Source organism: Ambystoma mexicanum, chromosome 3q, assembly GCF_040938575.1.
Source record: "Ambystoma mexicanum isolate Mex_15411 chromosome 3q, UKY_AmexF1_1, whole genome shotgun sequence".
In the NCBI taxonomy this organism is placed as follows: domain Eukaryota; kingdom Metazoa; phylum Chordata; class Amphibia; order Caudata; family Ambystomatidae; genus Ambystoma; species Ambystoma mexicanum.
The window spans coordinates 400,210,838-400,232,206 of record NC_090926.1 but is presented as its reverse complement, the minus strand read 5'-3'; the positions used below and the strand labels follow the sequence as shown (position 1 = coordinate 400,232,206).

The 21,369-nt window shown below is 49.9% G+C and overlaps 1 protein-coding gene across 3 annotated transcripts in view; it reads right to left on the bottom strand.

Moving 5' to 3' along the window:
- Positions 1 to 21,369, bottom strand: part of LOC138582632 (TBC1 domain family member 9B-like) — a 1,499,720-nt gene that overhangs the window by 1,288,380 nt on the left and 189,971 nt on the right. For all 3 annotated transcript variants that reach the window (XM_069654093.1, XM_069654091.1, XM_069654092.1), the window contains exon 2: positions 1,321 to 1,431. In XM_069654093.1, the coding sequence (XP_069510194.1) occupies positions 1,321 to 1,431 (111 nt within the window). The remainder of the gene's footprint in view (positions 1 to 1,320; positions 1,432 to 21,369) is intronic.

Genomic DNA, 21,369 nt, shown 5'->3' with positions numbered 1-21,369 from the left:
ATCATGATCATGGTCTGCTACAAATGGTTATGGAAATGAATCCCTACTACACTACATGTGTAAAAATCATATATACTATGCAATTGGGGCGTAGTGTTCTAAATGCATTTTTGAGTTCTTAACAATAACTGATGTTTTGAAGACAGTTTCCTGACTGAGTTTGTTTTAATTATTGTTGATTTAAAGAACTATATTTTTTTACCTTTGAATATAAATATTGTATATAAATCTCTTTCCAGAATTTGAATTGCCCCTGATGAAGAGTGTATTCACTCAAAATGCGTTGGGCCCTCTACAGCTCCACCATCATGAATAAAATGAAGACTGGTTCTTGTGACCAAATTTGACTGAATGATTGTTATTTCAAAATCGTTTTTCTATTAATATATGAAATACTAAAATTCATTTGAAATATTGTGAATCTACATTATGAATTGTTGGTCTGGTATTCCAGACATATGAAAGTGTGCAGGGGACGTGAGTTCCAAAATTGGGAACTTGTTTGTTTTCTCTGTATTTTGCTCAACCTAGGTGTCAAGGTTGCATTTCTCTCCTCTGCAGCTCAAATCTATTTTCCAAAGGATCTACCTACCAACCTGATATTTCTTTAGATTATTCCAAACCTCTGTTAATAGGGTGTGCTTCCACTGTCCACTTCTCTATTCGCACTTTATCTGTATTTACCACCATCAAAAGTGGAACAGTATAGGTGGGCAAATCTGTAACATGATGGCTAGAGATTTGTCAGTGTCTGTGGCAGGTGAGACATGGGTGAATGTATAGCCATCAGGAAACAGATTTTCTCCACCATACTCTCCCACTTATGGTGACAAAGAGCACAGGAAATCAGATTCACCGTTATGTAAAATGCACAGATATTTTCAATCCTTCAATAAGCATGGCCGTATAAAACATGTCTTTGTTTTCTCCAATGTATTTTGAAATCATACATATTAAATATATGTTTCAAAATCAAGAATACACCGAGCAGCGCCGTTTTGAAACCCAGTCTCGGTCCCACGCTTACAGGCTGGAGACCGGCATGAAGCGGGATATAAGAAATCAATTTAATTTGTGTTACTCATTAATCTATATACAAATTAAAAACAAAAGCAGCAGAGTATCCCAGTGTGTCAATCTTACTTCATTTTCATTTACAATAAAACCTTTGCTGCATGGTTTTGCTCACAAGGTGTTTGATGCAGTTTTAAACTAATAAACAGCGAGTGTAGCACAACTGCTACTTTATGTAGCAGTTGTGCAGCAAGCCGCATCACACAATAACTGTTTCAAGCTTCACTTCACCAGAAAGGAACCTACCACATGCCACTGTCCAATAGATTTGAGACTCCTGCGTCTGATGGAGGATCCGATAAGGGGCGACACGTGAGCTAGAATCCAACACCACGTCCAAGGTTCCTACCAGCAGACCTGGAATACAAAGATCATACTCCAATTAGAACGGCAGCAGCCACCAGGGTTCCAACAGCATACTCTGATTCTTGGACCACAATAGGATCATACCCTGCTAGCTCCAGAACTCTGGACCATATATATTTTCTCTCCTCTCCCATAACTCTCTCTCTCGCTCTCTCTCTCTCTCTCATAGGTCTGTGAGCACCATTACATCCACATAGTGTTCAATACTCCCCAACCGACCCAAGTATAAGGCTTACCTCAAATTGACGAATCCATGGCCCTCAAAGTGAGCTACAAATCCATGGCCAATACACCTTCTGTTCACTTTCCTTTACACTGTCCTTTAGCCCAAAAAAACATCCTACAGTCAGCAACTCGCCTCACCCACACACACTGAAATTACAGATTGCAGGAGGCAGTGCACCGGTTAAGATTTTCAATAGGAGTAATTTACTCTCTGTTCTCTGAAGTTGGGAGTAAAAAAAAATTTTCAAGAGTAAAAACGCAATTCCTGTTCCTAAATGAGTATTTTTTAATCAAGTTAAAATGTATTTCATCTCAAAGTATCAATTTATTTAAAAATGAGACCCTGGCCTTGCCAAGAGGGGAAGACCTACCACAAAGTAATCCATAGCTAGTCCTGGCACTGAGGTAGGAATTGGTAGCAGAGAGGACCCTAGTTCCTGTTCCCCACCCTTGTGCCAGAATGCTTGCAAGCACACCATTGTCTCACACCATGCCTCTATCTCAAGATGCTTGTCAGTCTCTATGTTTTGAAAAGCATGTGAAGCACACTAGCAGCAGAGCCTTAAGCTTCAACTAACGCCCCGCCACAGAGTCACAGAGACCGACACACCTATGACCGGAAGCAACCCTCCAAGACGCAGTAAATCCAGTATCCTGCGGCAATGTTGAAAACCTGGGGAAGAGTGCAACGTCACAGGACCCACGTGAGCATGCAACAATTATAGGCTTGCTTTGGCAGCTAGACGAGTGCTCCACCAGAGACTACTGTTTAAACTTAGACCACAAGGGAAATGAGAGCACTGCCAGACCCAGTCTAGAGACTATACTGCTGAGGGGAATGGCCAGTATAGAACCCCCGACACAGAATGAGTCACTAAGCTGGTAGACCCGCCATGGTTCGAACCACGGTGGCGCCGCACAGAGAAAAGGAAGTGTGGGTTGTCTGGATGAGGTCAGAGGAGGAGAAGGAGGCAGACCAAGAGACCAGCATGGGAACGCAGAAACGGCAGAGTGTGGAGACAGTTCTTGGAGAAGAACAAGTTACTTCTTACCTTGTAACTTTCTTTCGATGGGATGTTCCTCTGACGTATTCCTCATCTTTGATAATTCGTCTCCAGCTTGCTGGTCTCGGAAATGTTTTCTCTGTAGAGGGCGCTGCGCGTCGACATCCGCCGAGTCGATGTCCCTCGACAGCCACCGTATCGGCGCCGACGTCACCATGCCCATAAATAGCCACGCGCGGCGTCTGTTGCTCAGTTCCGTTTTGTAGCATATGATAAGTCATGCCTGAATTGGTTATTGACCTTGAAGAAGCGTAAACTGCAACCACAAGGGAAGTATTACTGCGGGGATGGATGGGAGGGGCGATGAGGAATACGTCGGAGGAACATCCCATCGAAAGAATGTTACAAGGTAAGAAGTAACTTGTTCTTCGAAGGGATTGTGTCCTCCGACGTATTCCTTACCTTTGATAGACTCCCATAGCAGTGGCATGTAATTGGAGGTGGGAGTAATGTCGTCATGTATCCCTTTTAGGAGTGAACCGCATGTAATACGGCTTTTCCAAATCTGGTCGCTTGACTAGCGGAGGAATCCAGGTTGTAAAATTTTGTGAACGTATGTGCGGACGACCATGTGGCAGCCGCACATATGTCTCGGACAGGTACCCCTCTTTGGAGGGCCGAAGAGGCTGCGATACCCCTGGTTGAATGAGCCCTAAGATTTTGGGGGGCTCTTTCCCTGCCAGTTTGTAACATTCCAGAATGGCCAAAATAATCCACCTGGAAATGGTCTGTTTTGTTATGGGTAGTCTCAACTTGTGACCCGAGTATCCTACAAACAGTTGGTCTGCTTGCCTAATCCTAGCCAGTCTGCTGATGTAAAAGCTCAGAGCTCGCCTTGGGTCCAGCCTATGTAGCCTTTCTTCCTCTTTACCCGGATGGGGGGGGGGAGGAGGGTAGAATGAAGGTAAGGTAAGTTTCTGAGTAATATGAAATTCAGAAACCACCATTGGGAGGAAATTAGGCTTCACCTGTAGGACGACTTTGTCCTTATGGAAAATTGTATGGGGGGTTTACAAGAGAGCTTGTAGCTCGCTCACCCTCCTAGCAGATGTTAGTGCTACCAATAGGACAGTTTTAAGCGTGAGAAATCTCAGCGAACAAGAGTGGAGTGGTGGTTCGAATGGAGTACCCATTAGGAAGTTTAAGACTAAATTTAAGTCCCATAAGGGAACTTGGAATGGTCTTGGAGGATAAACATTAGTTAATCCCTTGAGAAATTGCATTACAAGAGGTAGTTTGAAATACGATGGTTCCTCTGCAGTGCGCTTGAAGATTGAAAGCGCTGCGAGATAGCCTTTTACAGTGCCAACTTGAAGGCCTGAGTTTGCCAAGTAGAGTAGAAACGATAACATCGTTGGTGTACCACATGAAAAAGGGTCGATATTCCCTTCTCTACACCAGCTGCAAAATTTGTTCCAACGGCAGCGGTATAAAGACTTTGTTGCTGGCCTTCTGGCCGAAAGCAACACCTCCATGACATCATCAGGGAGGTCCCAATCCTTGTACCTCACCCTTTCAGAAGCCAAGCGTGAAGGTTGAGGGTTCCGATTTCTGGATGGAGAACCTGACCTCCCTTCTGCGAGAGAAGATTCTCTTTGAGTGGAAGACGGATTGGAGGGCAGATGACATATCCAGAAGGTCCGGGTACCACGTACTCCTGGCCGAGTCCGAGGCAATTAGGATCATGATTTTCCGGAATCTTCTCAACCTCCTGATCATTTGAGGACTAACAGGGACTGGTGGAAACGCGTAAAGGAATGGGAACTCCCAGTCCACTACGAACGCGTCTCCTAGAGCTCCTCTCGGGGGAAATTCCCTTGAACAGAACAGATCGCACTTCCTGTTGGTGCTTCTGGCGAACAGATCCACCTGAGAGGTTCCCCAAAGGGCGAAGATCTCTTGAAGGACTTCCTGAGCTAGCTCCCACTTGTGGGAGACTCTGCTCTGCCTGCTCAGATCGTCCGCTGTCAAGTTCTTCTCTCCGGCTAGGTGGACTGCTGATAGAGAGATTCCTTCCCGAATTGCCCAAAACCAGAGCTGCATTGCCTCTCTGCACAGTGGCAGTGACCCTACGCCTCCTCTTTTGTTGAGGTAGTGCATGGCCACAGTGTTGTCCGTCATTATCAGGACATTTCTCCCCTGTACTGATGGCAGGAAAGCTTTCAGCGCTAGTCTGATCGCTCTCAGCTCTAATAGGTTGATATGTAGTCTGGACTCCGATGGAGACCAATGATCGCTGATGGTCAAGTCGTTGGTATGGGCTCCCCACCCCGTGAGTGAGGCGTCTGTGACTACTGTTATCTCCGGCCATGGTTGCCAAAACAGTTCTCCTTTCAAGATGTTCTCTGGATAGGCCCACCATTGAAGGTCGTGGGCTACCTTGTCCGGAATCCGGTGGAGATCTGTCATTCTCCCTGAGAATTGCGACCACTGACTTCTCAGTGCCCACTGAAGAGATCTTATTCTCAGGCTAGCCTCCGGTACAAGGAAGATGCAGGATGCCATGAGGCCTAGCAACCTCAAAAAGTCGAAGGCTGGGAGACGTTGGGCATTTTGGAACTTGTTGACCATCTGCAGAATATCTTGAGCCCTCACCTCTGGTGGCGAGGCTTTTCCCAGGGAAGTGTCCAGGACCGCTCCAATGTACTGGAGTCTCTGTGATTGTATCATCTGTGACTTCTTTAAATTGAGGGAGAAGCCCAGTTTGTGAAGGAAGTGGCAGACATAATCTAGCTGGATCTGAGCTTGTTCCGAAGATACAGCCCTGATCAGCCAATCGTCCAGGTAGGGGTAGACGTGGATCCCTTCCCTCCTTAGACTCGCAGCCACTACCGACATTAGCTTGGTGAAGACCCTCGGGGCGGAGGTCAGCCCAAATGGCAGAACTCGAAATTGATAATGAGAGTCGCCAATTGCGAACCTCAGGTATTTCCTGTGTTTGAGATGGATTGGCACATGGAAATAAGCATCCTGAAGGTCCAGAGATACCAGCCAGTCCTGGAGCTGGAGGGCCTGAAGGATCTGTGAGAGAGTTCCCATCTTGAACTTGTCCTTCCCGAGGAACTTGTTCAATTTTCGTAAGTACAGGATGGGTCTCAGTCATCCGTCCTTCTTTGGTATGAGAAAGTAGGGGGAGTACCAGCCCTTGTTCCTGTCCGCTACAGGTACCGGTTCTATGGCACCTTTCTCTAGCAGGTCTATAATTTCCTGCAAGAGGAGCGGATCTGGAACTTTTAGAGAGCTGTGCCCCGGTGGATGACTGAGGGATGTGTAGAAAGGGTCGGCAGTAACCCTGGGCAACTGTCTCCAATGCCCAAGCATCTGACGTTATAGCCTGCCATTCCGTCAGATGGTGAGTTAACCTGCCCCCTACAGGTGTTTTGTGTGGAAAGACCTCAGAGTGGTTTGGGGGCCGCTGATGCAGATGCCGAGGGTGGATCTCCTTTGGCCTCTTTGAGCCGGCTGTCCTCTGCCTTTCCCGAATGCGGAATAATAGCGAAAGGACTTTCCTCTCCCAGAGGTTCCTGAGGGGTGAAAAGGAGTTTGGCGGATTGCAGTATCTAACGATTTTGCAGCTGCTTTAGATGTCTGCAACTTTTCCAGACTGTCATCAGCCTTTTTACCGAATAAAGAAGAGCCATCTAAGGGCATATTCAAAAGTCTGGCCTGTACATCTGGAGCAAAGCCAGACTTTCGCAACCACGCATGCCTGCGGATTGTCGTACTTGCCGCCATGGCTCTGCTGATACTGTCAGCAGAATCGATGCCAGTTTGAAGGGACTCGCACATGGCATCTTTGCCATCTTTAATAATGTTAAGGAAGGCTTCCCTTTCCTCTCCTTTGGGTATGCAGTCAGCCGCTGATGAAGCACACTCCCAATCCCACAGAACATGGCGAGCGTACAGGTGGCGTTGATGGACTTCAACGCCATACTACAAGCAGAAAAGACTTTTTTTGCCATAGAATCGTACCTTTTGTCATCTCTATCCTGTGGGACAGTAGAGTAAGCGGACCTGCTGCTTGATGAAGTTGCTGCTTGAACCACCAGGCTCTCTGGAGTCGGGTGTTTTGATAAGTATTCAGTGTCAGCCGCAGCTACCCTATACTTGGCTGACAATCTTTTATTGACTGCAGTGATAACTTCAGGAGTTTCCCAATTAGATGAACTCTTTCTTTGTAAGGCTGCATGGAAGGGGACCACAGGATCCTCCTGTGGACCTTTGTCTAATATGTCTGTCAGGTCATCCTGTTGAAAAACAGGTGAAGGCGCAGACCAACCCATAAATTCAATACTCCTTGCCATCAGGGTTCTATAGGGTGTTTCAGCATGTTCCCCTGGGTCTGGGTTAACAAAATCCGCTTCTGGGGAAGTGTCCAGCCCACTTGCCTAATGTAATGACTCCTGTAGGTCTTTCAACCTTCTTTCCACAGAGGTGAAATCCTCTGAAACAGGTAGTGTGGTCCTCTGCAACCCGAAGGTTTGCTGGTCAGAATCCTCCCCTTCTTCATAGATTGAAGATAATCCGGGGTACTCTGCCCTCGAAAATGGTGTAAAGTCCATTTCTAAGGCAGAAGGAGCCAAACTCGTCATTATTGGGCAAGAAAACGTTGATGTCGTTGACGCCGATGTGACAGGCTTCGAAGGCGCCGAGAACGGCGTCGAGAAAACTGGAAGAGGCCTCGAAGAACTCGAGAGGATCGGGATCCTACGGTCTCGGCGTCGTGCCGGAGGCTCTTGGTATCACCATTGGCTGTGAAGTAGCCGTGGTTTTCTCTTTCATTGGCGTCGATGTCAGCGTCGATGATGGCGTCAAGTCGATCGACCGATGCGATGGCGCCGATCCATGTGTCGAAGGGAACTTCGACGACGGCGTCGAAGACGGTGCCTTCTTACCCGATGGCCTGTGGCGCTCACGGGTGGAATCTTTCACCGGGTGCAGCGACTCGCGGCGTTTCGATTCGAGTTTTTCACCCGGGGTATCACCCTCAGCTATCTTCGAGGGGGTTGAGGCCGCTTTCTCGAAGACGCTTAGCATTTTCTTCCTGAATTCCTCCCACTCAGCCTGAGAGATGTGTTTTGTGGGGCAGGAGATCCTTTCCGGGGAAACAGAAGATGACGAGGAAAGGGATCTTCGACGTTTCTTCTTTGAGTGTCTCGATCTCAACGAATGGTGGGAGCTACTTTGAGATCTAGAATGGGAATGCTTTTGACGGCGAGGAGACGAATGTCTTGACTCAGCCGGAGAAACTTTCGAGGAGGTTTTGACTGACTTACCTCTCTCGAGCGTCCCCTTGCGCTCCTTCAAGGCTTTCACCGTCATGGGTATGCAGTCCTCACACTCCGAACAATGGTGCTCGGCTCCCAAGCACCACAAGCAGTTCCTGTGTGGATCTGTTATCGACATTTTTTTACCGCAGTCTCGACATTTTTTGAAGCCGGATCGCGGCCTTGTCGGTTCCGATGAAGAAGCCATCGAGAACAAGTTGGTATTTTCGAGTAAATCTAGAAGGTTTATCTGACTGAACTGAGCAACGATATTCCGAGGCCCCACGAAGCGTGGAAAAACGGAACTGAGCAACGGGCAGCCGCGCGTGGCTATTTATGGGCATGGTGACGTCGGCGCCGATACGGTGGCTGTCGAGGGACATCGACTCGGCGGACATCGACACGCAGCGCCCTCTACAGAGAAAACATTTCCGAGGCCAGCAAGCTGGAGACGAATTATCAAAGATAAGGAATACGTCGGCGGACACAATCCCTTCGAAAGAGGGGTTACTGGCAAGTCAGTGTAATGGTACTGCTGAGTGTGTGGGTCTGTGTGGCAAGTGGATAGAAGTTAGAGTAAGGAGTGGATGTGAAGTGAATGTTACAGGATGAAAGGCTGGCATTTGTGGAGTGGGAGGAGGGGAATAATAGTGAAAGGAGGGATGCAGTAGAAGGAGGGGAGCAGTAGTGGAAGGAGGGGAGTAGCAGCAGTAGTGAGAAGAGGAAGGAGTAGTGAGATAAGTGGTCTGATTAGGAGTGGTCATAGTAGGAGTAGTGGTAGTAGAAGGAGTAGCAATGGTTTAGGAGGAGTGGTAGTAGTAGTGTGGGAGAAGACAACAAAAGGGTGGAGGCAGGAGAAAGGTGGCATGAAACATCGGAGGGACAAAGTTTGTGGGCAAGAGTCGAGAAGAAGGGGAAGTAGGTATAGTAGAAGGGTCAGGCGATGGTGGGCATGTGAGAAACTAGGAAAATCGTATACAGTAATTGCAAGTACAGCCCGTTTTCTATGAGAACACTAACTCTAGAGTAAGGAAAGTTAGAAAGTCCTGTAGGGATTCATTGAGCCTGCATTTAGGGAAAACATCCATAGGCTAAGATGCAAACTTCTGACAGTAGGGGTTACCAATCTGAAGTACTAAGAAGGAGTTACGGACGTCAGGGCTAGGGTGGACATCCCAAGGGAGGGAAGAGAAGGAGGGACAGCACTAGTGCCATCCTCCTAAACCCATTGACCAGCTGGTGCCACAGGTCAAACTAAATTGACAGTCTCTAATATTTGCTACAAAGAACAGCCCATATCTTTTTGTAACATCTATAATAAAATCCCTTCGGCTGTCTGCAAGGCTAGGCGTGTTTCTGTTCCATCTGTGACAAAACCATACTTCTTTGCATGAATAAGCCATGTAAAGTATAAATGTACCTTAAAGTTATTTTTCAGATCAGGTGCTAAAATTAGTCAAGCTTCCAGTGGCACCTCCCTGCTGGTACTACAGTTCCAAGCATATCCATGGAGCAGCGTGGCTGGAAGCAGTGGGAAGATTTCTAAGTGTATAATGAATTTATGAAATCAGCAAAATGGTTTGCAGGTTTCCTGAATGTCATCAGGTTAGCCAATTTGCAAATCTGCAGAGGTAAGGCACATCATTGCCTGCAGAGAAACTCTTTCCCGCATGTTTACCTGTTCTTAATTTGTGGGTTCACCAGACAATGACGCGCCATTTATTTCTTCTTCCTTTTTGTCTATTCTCTCTTCTATCTTTGTTGACTGATACTAGAACGCTTTGAAACTGTCATGGTAGTCGTGCCTCCTTTCCATCAAATAGATTGCAAGATACAAGGTGGCTAAACCATGCAGACATCGAAACATCAAACAAGATATGTAATCATTTTTATATGCAAGACATTTGATAGGCAGCGAATTCAGTGAGCAACGGAGCCTACCCCAAAAGGTCCTAAATTAGACAAACAGCTGCACTCTTTAAGTGCTGTAATTGAAAATCCTGGAAGAGAAGCATATAAGGAATTAGCATTATCCGCTCTGGCACTAACAAGAGATCCAACAAGTCGATGGCACTGCTTCCCCAGATGAAAGGAAGAACATGAAATATGAAGAAACACCAGCATTTGGGCTTTAGAACTTCAACAGATCTCAAACCATTACCCACTGTTAGGGTCTGCCTAACCACTGGTTAGGTCTACAAACATTAAAACAGGATCCTTCCATTAGAGTATGGCCTGGGGCAGTCCATTTGACAGTACTATGTTCTTACATCGCCAGGTTTCATTTCTGCTGAATTGTTTGCCGAAAATCTTTGGCCGAAAAATGTCATTGAAATATTTTTTTTTAATGTTTGGGGGTTCCCCCAAGCTGACGTTTCACTATTATCTAGCCCCTATTCCCCACAGGCCCTACCTCTTATATCCCCCCTTACCCACCCACCCATATTTTTCAATAGAGTTTTTTAAGCCAAGATGTACGGCAAAATCCTCTGCGAAAAAAAGCCTGTCGATGTAACGTCGTCGTACACATTTGACAAGGTGAGAAAACTACTTAGAAAAGGGTAACCTACCGATTCCTCTTAAAGTAAGAGACTTTGGAGGATTGTTAATTGTTAAGAGAGCAACAGCAGAGTGTTCTTAATGGGTATGAAATATAGAGACTTCAGAGATGGGATATTTGTTTTCACTTTACTGCAAAAACAGATTTTGGCAGTATGTTTTTTTTATTCTGTAATTTTTGTACATCTCTTTTGGGGGTAGGTCTGTAAAGATGGTGTTGAATTAGTAGAGAAGGAACAAGTTACTTACCTGTAACTGTTGTTCTCCAGCATGGGTCTGGCATGGATTCACATGCTCATGAATATTCCCTGTCGTCAGGCTGGGAATCCTCGGTAAAGAAAAATCAGTATCAGTTTCGTTTCTGATCTGTCTTTCGTAGTAGTAACCAATCACTGATCTCTGCGTCATACTGACCAGAGCCAATGACTGCCCTCTACCTAAGCCCCGCCTCTGGCAGCCATCTCCAGATTTGGTAGCACGTGAAGTGGCAGTATGACCAAGTGAAGAGCCGCAGAGGGGTAGGCGGAAGGGTTTGCATGTGAATCCATGCCAGACCCATGCTGGAGAACAACAGTTACAGGTAAGTAACTTTTTCCTTCTTCAGCATGGGGTCTGGCATGGATTCACATGCTCATGAATATAAGAATAAATAGCAGTACACACATGCACAACCACGGGGGGATGGCAAAAGGCTCAACATTAAGCAATACAAAAAACTCAACATTAAGCATCTCTTACCTCCTCACCAGGCTCACCTTAAGCGAACAGGTTGCGCAGCACTGCTTGGCCGACCCTGGACTCCTCCCTGGAATCAAGATCGACGCAGTAGAATCTCGTGAAGGTGTGCGTCGACCTGCACGTAGCAGCCCTGCAGATGTCCAGCAGGGGCACACCAGATAAGAACGCCGTAGTAGCAGCGATCGCTCTGGTCGAATGGGCTCTTGGACGGCCTGGCAGCAGTCGGTTAGCCAACCGGTGGCAGTGCATGATGCAGCTGGAGAGCCATCTGGAAATAGAAAACTTCGAGAGAGCCTTCCCTTGATTCACAGGTCCAAAGTTCACGAATAGCTGTGATGTCCTCCGAAAACCCTTTGTGCGGTCCACGTAGAACTTCAGCGCTCTAGCCACATCCAGCGAGTGCAAAGTCCTCGAAGGAGACGGGAAGAAAACTGATAACACCAGGGGCTCGTTAAGATGGAAGTCCGACGGCACCTTGGGCATAAAGGAGGGGTGCGTCCTAAGCACCACCTTCAAGGCATGGAATGTCAAGTACGGTGCTTTACAGGATAGGGCCTGGAGCTCTCCCACTCATCGTGCGGAGGTAATGGCCACCAGGAATGCAGTCTTCCACAACACAAACTTCATCGGTGCGGAGTGCATCGGCTCGAATGGGGGACCCATGAGCCTGGTCAGCACCACGTGAAGTTCCCACGCCGGGGCCGGGGCCTTCACCGGCGGGAACGACCGGAACAGTCCTTTCATAAACTCTTTTACCAGTCGATGGGACCACAGGGACGTCCGTTCTGTGGTTCTGGTATATCTGGAGATCGCCGCCAGATGAATCTTAATGGAGGCATGGGCTAGCCCAGCCTTTGCCAGTGATAGCAGGTACGGCAGCACTTGAGGGGCCGTAATCCGTAGGGGGTTGATCTTCTGTGCTCGGCACCAGATAGAGAACCTCTTCCACTTATGACCGTAGCATTTGAGAGTCGAGGACGCCCTGGCCTTTGCAAGAACCTCTCTGCAATCAGCCGGTATTTCGTAGCCTCCAAACTCTAGCGCTGCAGGAGCCAAGCCTGCAGGTTCAGCGACGCCGGGTCGTGGTGGAAGATGGCGCCTCCTTCTCTGGAGAGAAGGCCCGCGTCCGCTGGCAGCTTGATGGGAGGGGACGTTGACAAGTCCCGAAGGTCCGGGAACCAGATCTGCCTCGGCCACGCCGGTGCAACGAGGATCATCCTGCACCGGGACCTCTTGAGCTGGTTGATGAGTCGAAGCAGCAACGGCAACGGAGGGAACGCATAAAGGTATAGGCCGTCCCAGGGGAACGAGAATGCATCGCCCATGCTTCTCGGCTGGGGAAACCTGCTGGCGAACCTGTTGCACTTCGAGTTCGTCGCTGTTGCGAACAGGTCGATTTGGGGTTTGCCCCATCGTCGGAAGAGTTGATCCACCTGATCCTGGCGCAGTTCCCACTCGTGACAAGCGCGCAGCTCCCTGCTGAGCGAGTCGGCGATGGTGTTTCTTTCTCCTGCCAGGTGGAAGGGAACCAGGAACATCCCCTGGGCGACCGCCCAGTGCTACAGATCCTGTGCCTCCTTGGATAGGGCTGGGGATCTGGTGCCTCCCTGCTTCCGTATGTAAAACATCGTCGTGGTGTTGTCCGTGAAGATCCGCACCACCTTGCCCTTGAGCGACGGGAGGAACGATTTGAGAGCACAGAACACGGCTCGGAGTTCCAGGACGTTGATGTGCAGGAGCCTCTCCTCCGGGAGCCAGAGGCCTCTTGCGTGGAGATCTCCGGTGTGGGCGCCCCAGCCTTCCAGGGAGGCATCCGTCGTCACCGTCTCCTGGTACGCCGGCATCTGAAAGTCCTTGCCTGCCGTGAGGTGCGCTCGAACGCCCCACCACTGAATCGCCCGCCGGAACACCTCGTTGAGGGGGACCCTGTCTTCGAAGGTGCCCGTCGCCTGCATCCAACTGGCGTCGAGAAATTCTTGAAGAGGGCGCATCCGTAGTCTGCAGGGGCGCACCAGGTAGATGCAAGAGGACATCATCCCCAGGAGGGACTTGATGGACCTCACCCTGGCCACGTACGTGGCTAGCAGGTGCTGCACTTTGCCTAGAATGGTCTTTGTCCATTCTTCCGACGGTGACGCCAGGCGCCTCACTGTATCGAGCTTCGCTCCCAGAAACAGGGCCACCTGCAACGGCACCAGGTGGGACTTTGGGTAATTTATGGCGAATCCCAGGTCTGTGAGTAGCTGGACGGTCCTCACAGTGTGTTCGACGGCGAGTTCCCTCGTCCTTGAGTGGATGAGCCAGTCGTCCAGGTAGGGGTAGACGTGAATCCCCTGCAGGCGCAGCCGTGCCGCCACAGGTGCTAGGCACTTGGTAAACACCCTGGGGGCTGACTTCAATCCGAACGGCAGTGCTCTGAATTGGTAGTGGCGTCCCTGGACGACGAACCTGAGGAACTTTCGGTGACTTTTGAGGATGGGAACGTGGAAGTATGCATCCAGGTCCAACGACGACAGAAAGTCGCCTTCCTCCAGCTGTCCCAGTACGTGCTGGAGGGTGACCATCTTGAACTTTTGTGACCTGATGTATTTGTTCAAACGACGAAGGTCCAGGATGGGGCGCCAGCCGCCCGTCTTCTTCCTGAAGAGGAAGTACCTTGAGTACACCCCGGACCCTCTTCGGGACAAGCTCGATGGCGCCTTTCCTAAGCATCGCCCGTACTTCCAACAGCAGTTGCAGGACGTGACTTTCCTTCCTGGCCACAGGTGGAACGTGAGGGCACTTCTTCAGGAATTCGATAGAGTGTCCTCTTGCCAGGGTATCCAGCACCCAACAGTCGGTGGAGATGGACTTCCACACGCCGACGAACTTCGTCAGTCGGCCTCCCACTGGGGTGCTTCGGTGGGGGCCCGAGACCACGGCCGGTTCAGTCCTGCTTGGAGGTGGTGGCCTTGCCGCCCTGGCCACCTTGCCGACGGCGGCGAGGCGCTCCCTGCTTGCCGCGACCCCTGTAGGCCTCCTGAGACGGGCAGCGTGCCGCCTGGCGGCAGGACGAGCCACCGCTGGATACCTTGGAGGCACCCTGTCTGCCTCCGGAGCTCCGAAAGGGCCGTCGTTGCTGAAGGGCTCCTAGGGCGTGGGCCGTCTCTGTGTCCGTCTTTATGGTTTGGAGGGATTCGTCCACCGCCTTCCCGAACAAGTTGCTGCCGTTGAACGGCATGTCCAACACCCTGGTCTGGACGTCCTGATGGAAGTCGGTCACCCGGAGCCAACCCCGTCGTCATAGGCAAACACTGTTGCCCAGCTGGCGGAACCCGGTATCGGCAATATCGGTTGCCACCGTTATGGCGTGGTCCGACGCCACCTGGCCTTTATGAAGTATTTCCAGGGCCTCGGACCTCTTGTCGTCTGGTAGGAAGTCCAATATGGGGGCCAGCTTAAACCAGAGCTCCCTGTCGTAATGGGCCACAATCGCCAGGGCGTTGGCCGCGTTGATCGTCGTCGCCGCCGAAATGACCCGCCGCCCCATGGCGTCCAACTTCTTTCCCTCGCCGTCCGGTGGGGAATTCGACATCGAGGCTCCTGACCCCGCCGCTTTCTTCTTCGCCGCCGCCGAGACGACCGAGTCTGGCGTTGGCTGGGCCCTGAGGCACAGGGGAGCGGTTTCAGGGACCCGGTACTTCTTCTCGTACCGGTCCCGTTTGGCTGGTGCCGTGGAGGGGTTCTTGAGAACCGACAGGCCCTCCTCCCAGATGTCATCGATTAGAGGCACCGCGATGACAGTCTTCCTCTTGGCCTCCCGACGCTGATAGAGGAAACCTTCCTTTTTCTGCTCCTCCGGGCAGAGCTGGAACAATTCGGATGCCCTGGCGATCATGGCGTGGAATGAGCCAATCTTGTCGGGCGGCGAGGCCCGGGAGACGGGAGACCCGTTCCGTCGTCGTCGCCCTCAGAACCCGTCGTCGTGCCCATCGCACCATCATCTCCCGACTCGTGGGAGGATGAGGCGGGAACTGTAGGCCTTACGGGGGCGAGTGGAGGAGAGGGTTGGGTCCTCCGTCGTTTGTTCTGAGGACTTCCCGACGGGCCAGGTTGCGGGTCCTCCGGCCTAGGCCGTGGTAATCTCGTCTTTATCTCAGAGCATAAGGACTGGATCGCAGACAAAATGGCCGCCGAGCTATCCTGAGGCCTAGGTTCCGGCTGTGCCGGAAGGGAAGGCTGCTCTTCCTCACCATCGTCGTCTTCCGCGGTTATCTCCCGAGGATCTTCCTTACGGGATCAAACCTTCTCGAATTGGACTTCGAGATTCCTCACGGCCTCGGTCAGTTCCTCCTCCGAGGCTGACTCCGAGCTCGAGGAGGCTACCGTGCCCCCCTCGCTTCTTCCATCATGGTGGCCATGACGATGGGCTGAAAAGAGTATTCCCTCCTTGGCGGCAGGGAAACTAGTCCCGGAGGCAGTCTCCGCTGGCGGGGTCTCTGCCGGCTTGGCCAGAGTCACCGCGATCGCCTCGATGGAGGCCTTTGCCTGCTGGGTAGGGACCTTCACCACCTTAGGTGCGTCCCGGGCCTTCTCCTTAGGGGGAGGGGCGATGCCTCGCTCCCCCTCTTCCGAGATCGGACGGGGCTTCTCCCGAAGCTTACCCGGGGTCTCGGACTTCCTCGTCCCCGAACCGGAGCGCTGGCTCGTGGTTGACGGTGCCGAGGAAGGCACGCCCTGCCTGGCGACCGAAGAGCCCGACCTTTCGGCGCTCCCGGGCCAGCGGACTCGCAACGCTTGGCCTGGTGTTGGGCCCCCGTCGCCGGGGCGCCCGCACAGGACTTAGAAGCCCGCTTGGACCCTTTCTTCTTCTTCTCACCCGTTGAGCCCTTCTCCAACCAGCTGGCGAGACGGGATCGACGGTCCCTCATGGTCTGCTCCGACAAGTTCTTGCAGAACTGGCAGTCCTTCTCTACATGAGTCTTATCCCCATGAAGACAGAGGCATCGCGAATGTTCGTCTTCCTTAAACACATTCTGCAGCCCGCATCCAGGGCAGCTGCGAAACAGCTTGGGTCCGGGTGACGAACTCGCGTCCTGGGCCATCTCGAAGTAGGCCGCGAATCTTCTTGAATCCTCCAAGAAGTTGATTCGACGAAATCTTCACCCTTGAGGGGCGTAGGAAAATCCTGTAACGGGTAGCCGTTAATGGGAGTAGAAACGGTGGAGCTTGAGGCTCGATTAACCGAAAAAATGAGAAAATTCACCTGAAAAAGCGCGAAACGCGCAGTAAAAGCTCGAGAGCTAAGCACGAGGACTCCCAACACTTGAACGTGCGGTAAAAATCTGAAGATAGCTGCCAGAGGCGGGGCTTAGGTAGAGGGCAGTCATTGGCTGTGGTCAGTATGACGCAGAGATCAGTGATTGGTTACTACTACGAAAGACAGATCAGAAACGAAACTGATACTGATTTTTCTTTACCGAGGATTCCCAGCCTGACGACGGGGAATATTCATGAGCATGTGAATCCATTCCAGACCCCATGCTGGAGAAGGTGCATTGTCAATTATCTTTAGAGGCTGAAGAAGCTAGTTTACCTATCAGAGGATAGCAGACTAAAGGTTTGCGCCCTTAAATCCAGCTTGAGTTATGGGGTAAAGGTCCGAGTCAAAGTGGCAACCCTGTTATTTGGTTTCTGTGAAACCAGGCCACTATGCAAAATGCAGACATGCAATGGGAACAAGAGGAGAACATAAATTATGCTCCTTTGCTCTTTGAATTTGCTAGACCAGTAAGAACATGTGGGACTATGGCCCCAGTGTAGAATCAGACTTACAATGAGGGATAATGATGGAAATAAAATGTGCGGCATAAAGATTTGAGAAGCATAGGAAAAATGGCTGCTCGTGTTAGAGCAGACATGTAGAAAAAGAGAAAACAAAAAAAGTATAAAAACTGGATTCGGGGGTTTAAGGCAGAACTAGTACAAACGGATGCTAAAGCGATGCTTACTGCCCTAGCAAAAAAAGATGAGGCAGATTTGGCAATGGCTGAAAGAAACTACCTGGTCCGACAGAACCTGTGGTAACTGAAGATGCATGGTGTAAATTCTATGAGGAGTTATTTGGACAGGGACTTAATTTGACTAGCAAGGGAGAGAGTCATATAAACACACCATAGCTCTCTCCCATGGACATGGTTGATCTAGAGCTCCTAATAAAATAACAAATCCATACAACGCTCCAGGCCCTGATGGCTTGACAAATTCTATGAATAAAGAGCATAGGGAGGCATGGCTGCCATTTATGTTTAGACTTCACCCATTTCATGAGATCAGGAGTAATTCCAGATTCCTGGAGGGTAGCCATTATTGTCTCCATCTTCAAGTGGGGGATAGGACTGACCCCTCGAACTATCGTCCTATTGCCCTTCTTGATGTATTGGGAAAACTGTTTGCAGTGCTACTCTTTGTGGAAGTGGATAGAGGAGATAAAGCTATTTGATCTTCGTCAAACTGCCATTTTTCCAGGGGTTGCAGTAGAACTAAATCTCTTCCTGCTAAATTGTTTGAAGGTGAAACCTCAAAAAAGTTGAACCAAATTGTACTTAGCTTTTGTAGATCTAAAAAAAGCTTTTGATATGGTGGACAGAAATCTGCTTTGGGCAGAAATTGAGTCATTGAATTGTCCGCTTGAATTGTTGGGTCCAGTACAAGCACTTTGTTTAGTTTTTTATTGATACAGTTGAAAAAAAATAATCAACCTTTCAGTTTTTACATTATAAATCACAACTATAAAATTATCACATATCCAAAAGAAAGTCAGTAATTTATACATTATTTAAAACAAACTTAAGTAAACACTTAAAACGTTGGTCACACTTAAATTATAAATGTACATGTTAGTCACGAAAGCTAAAATATTAATCATCATTGAATTAAAGGTTGATCTGAGTAAGGGGGGTGCTGTTGCGCACAAGAGAAAATGGCGACTCTCGTGTGAGCTCCGGCTGGACCCAGGGCCTCAAAGCCAGAAAAGATAATTTGCAGGCTCTGGTTTTCCGCGATTTTTGCAGAGAACGGGTAACAATATCATCAGATTGCCCACACAAAATTTCGGGCTGATCGGTGCAGCGATTCCGGAGATAAGAACCCGGATGGTCGGCGAGACAGCCCGAGAATTGGAGGCAGGCGAGAGGGGAGAGGAGCCCCACCTCGAGGTGGCGGGTGCGGCGGCAACAGGCTGCTCCTGTCATCCATCAAGCGGGGGAGAGTCGTGGTTGCCCCGAGTGTCGTGGAGCGCCCACTGGCCCCCTCCGCCTTCATTGCTCCAGGGACCCAGACGAGTGGCGGCCTGCTCCCGGATCGGACCGCGTTCACAGAGGTAGGCCCTTCCCGCTCCCAGCGTGCAAATCCTCGCCCACCGCACACCCAGCGAGCCATACCGCTGCCCCCTGCGAGCTCGAGGGCTGCAGGATAGGCGGTTAAAAAAAAATCAGCCTAATGAGAGCCTTGTGCTTCACTTATCGGCGGGACGCGGGAGGGCCTCTATGTACCACCTACGCAAGCCACATTTAAACCTCAACCCCTGGAACTGTTGACCCCCGTGCGCCGTGACTGGCGCTCCACTCAGCCATAAATGACGGATCTGTAAGAAACATCAGAGCCTGCTATTAAAGCAACGGCTGGGCACTGATTCCACCGCCACGGCACCCGGGGCGCCCGTGACGACGAGACGATATAGCGCAAGTAAAATGTGGTAAAACTATCATAGCCCTCCCCTTGAGCGCTAGGATAAGCTACATCTCCCAGACCTGAGACGATGCCCAAGAACTTTGGCTCGAAGAAAGGCAGAGGAACCATCGATACACACGACCGCGATGCAGAGGGAAACGGAGCACGAGAGGGACGGGAAATGCTGGTACATGAGAAGCAGATACCCCCGGCTACAATGATGGACCCCCAGGCCGTTTTTCAGGCGATGCAGCAGGGCTTCGCTACACTCACGGACAAGTTGGATGGGATCACGCGAGTGTCGCCAATATAAAAACACAACTCGACAAGACAACCACTCGCATGACTAAGGCGGAATCCAGGATATCTGGCACTGAGGACACTTTAGAGGCCCTGAAGAGCATGGTATCCACAATGGCTATCAAACTTGGCACAGTGAAATCCAAATGTGAAGATTTGGAGGCAAGATCCCGGAGAAACAACATCCGCATTATTGGTGTTCCAGAAGGGGCCATAAAAGGTTCAATGGAGAAGGCGGTAGAAGACGTACACTATTGGGTGATCCCGGATGGTCGCCGATGTTCATAGTTGAGAGGGCACACAGATCACTGGCCCCGAAGCCAAAACCAGGGGCATATCCCAGGCCCATCATAGCACGCATGATAAACTACAGGGATAGAGACTTGATCCTAAAATCCGTCAGAGAAAAGCAGGAGCTCAAATGGGAGGCAAATGTTATTCGCATCTTTCCAGATTTCACCCTGGCGGTCCAACAGGAAAGGAAACTATTCACAGGAGTAAAACAAATGCTACGCGAACGGCAAGTGCAATATGCAATGCTCTACCCCGCCAGGTTCAAAATCCAACACCAAAACAAGCCATATTTCTTCACATTTCCCGAAGAAGCGGTGAACTTCATAGAAACGCATATTCCCCCAAACAATGGGCAGACCTAAAGCGTGGGCGATCTAAACAAGACTGAGGCCTAAACATTACCACCACGTTCTTGAAGTGAGAAGGAACAGCAACGCCAGAAGCTTCCCCCCCTGGAGGCCCACATCAGGGATCTTAAAGGAGAATGTACATGTTTAATCTGCAGTGGAAACATCGTCCCAAAAGTCGTTAGGATGCGCGAGAGCAACATGCGTGAACCGGACACGATACCTACAAGTAAAGCTGGCTTGGGCACGGGAGACGCCGGAGCCCCCCTGTAGCAGGTACTCAAGATGATGTTGGGAGGGGAGGGATGGATATCTAACGGCACAGTTAAAGTTAGGGGAACTGTGAGGGAGGGGGGAGGGTTTTACATGGGAGTTTTGGGGTTTTGTTATCATAGGATGGTTGGTAAAGCAAAAAGCCCACAGATAACAGGCGCGACACTTCAGCACACAAGGGCAGATTATAGGGGACTACATGGCAGCGATCGCCCCATTGACAATGGCTAAATTAGACAAAGACAATATTAATGTGCTCAGCTGGAATGTAAGGGGTCTGGGATCTAGGATCAAGAAAAGGAAGATCATGGCCTACCTCAATAGGCAAGCTGCCAAGATAATCTTCTTACAGGAAACACATTCTGGACCTCGACACGGTGAACAATTGATGCCCAGCTGGGGCTCACATCAGTATTTCACGACATACACCAGCCAGGCGAGAGGGGTTGCAATTCTGATACATAAAACGTTGTCCTTTGAATGTATTAATGTTGAGTTTGACCCAGAGGGGAGATATGTTTTGCTTCATGGCAATCTCTATGATAAACAATTTGTCTTTCTTAACTTGTATGGTCCGAATATTGACCAACCAGATTTCTATGCGTCAGTGTTCGAAAAATTAGCAAGATACCCAACAGCCCGGGTGATATGTAGTGGGGACTTCAACACAATTCTAGATGTACATCTTGATCGCACATCTACACAAACTAGAACACTGACTAAAGCAGCACAGGCAATACACCTACATATGGCAGATCTACAACTGAAAGACGCCTGGAGAACGTTGAATCCTACCAGGAGGGAGTACACCTACTACTCCACAGTCCATGACATGCACTCCAGAATAGATTTATGGCTAATAGACGGAGACAGCATGGCATGGGTCACAGACTCCCATATACATCCAAGAACATACTCAGACCACTCGCCGATACAACTGACACTACGAATCCCTGTTAAGATCAACACCAGGCCGCCTTGGAGATTTAAACCTGCAGCCTTGAAAGACCTGGTTTATACTAACTCGATGAAACAATATATACAGGAATACTTTGATAATAATGAACACTCGGTCTCTACCCAGTCTATACTATGGCAGGCGTTAAAAGTCTGCGTCAGAGGTCACTCAATATCCGTAGAGAGCGGAATCCT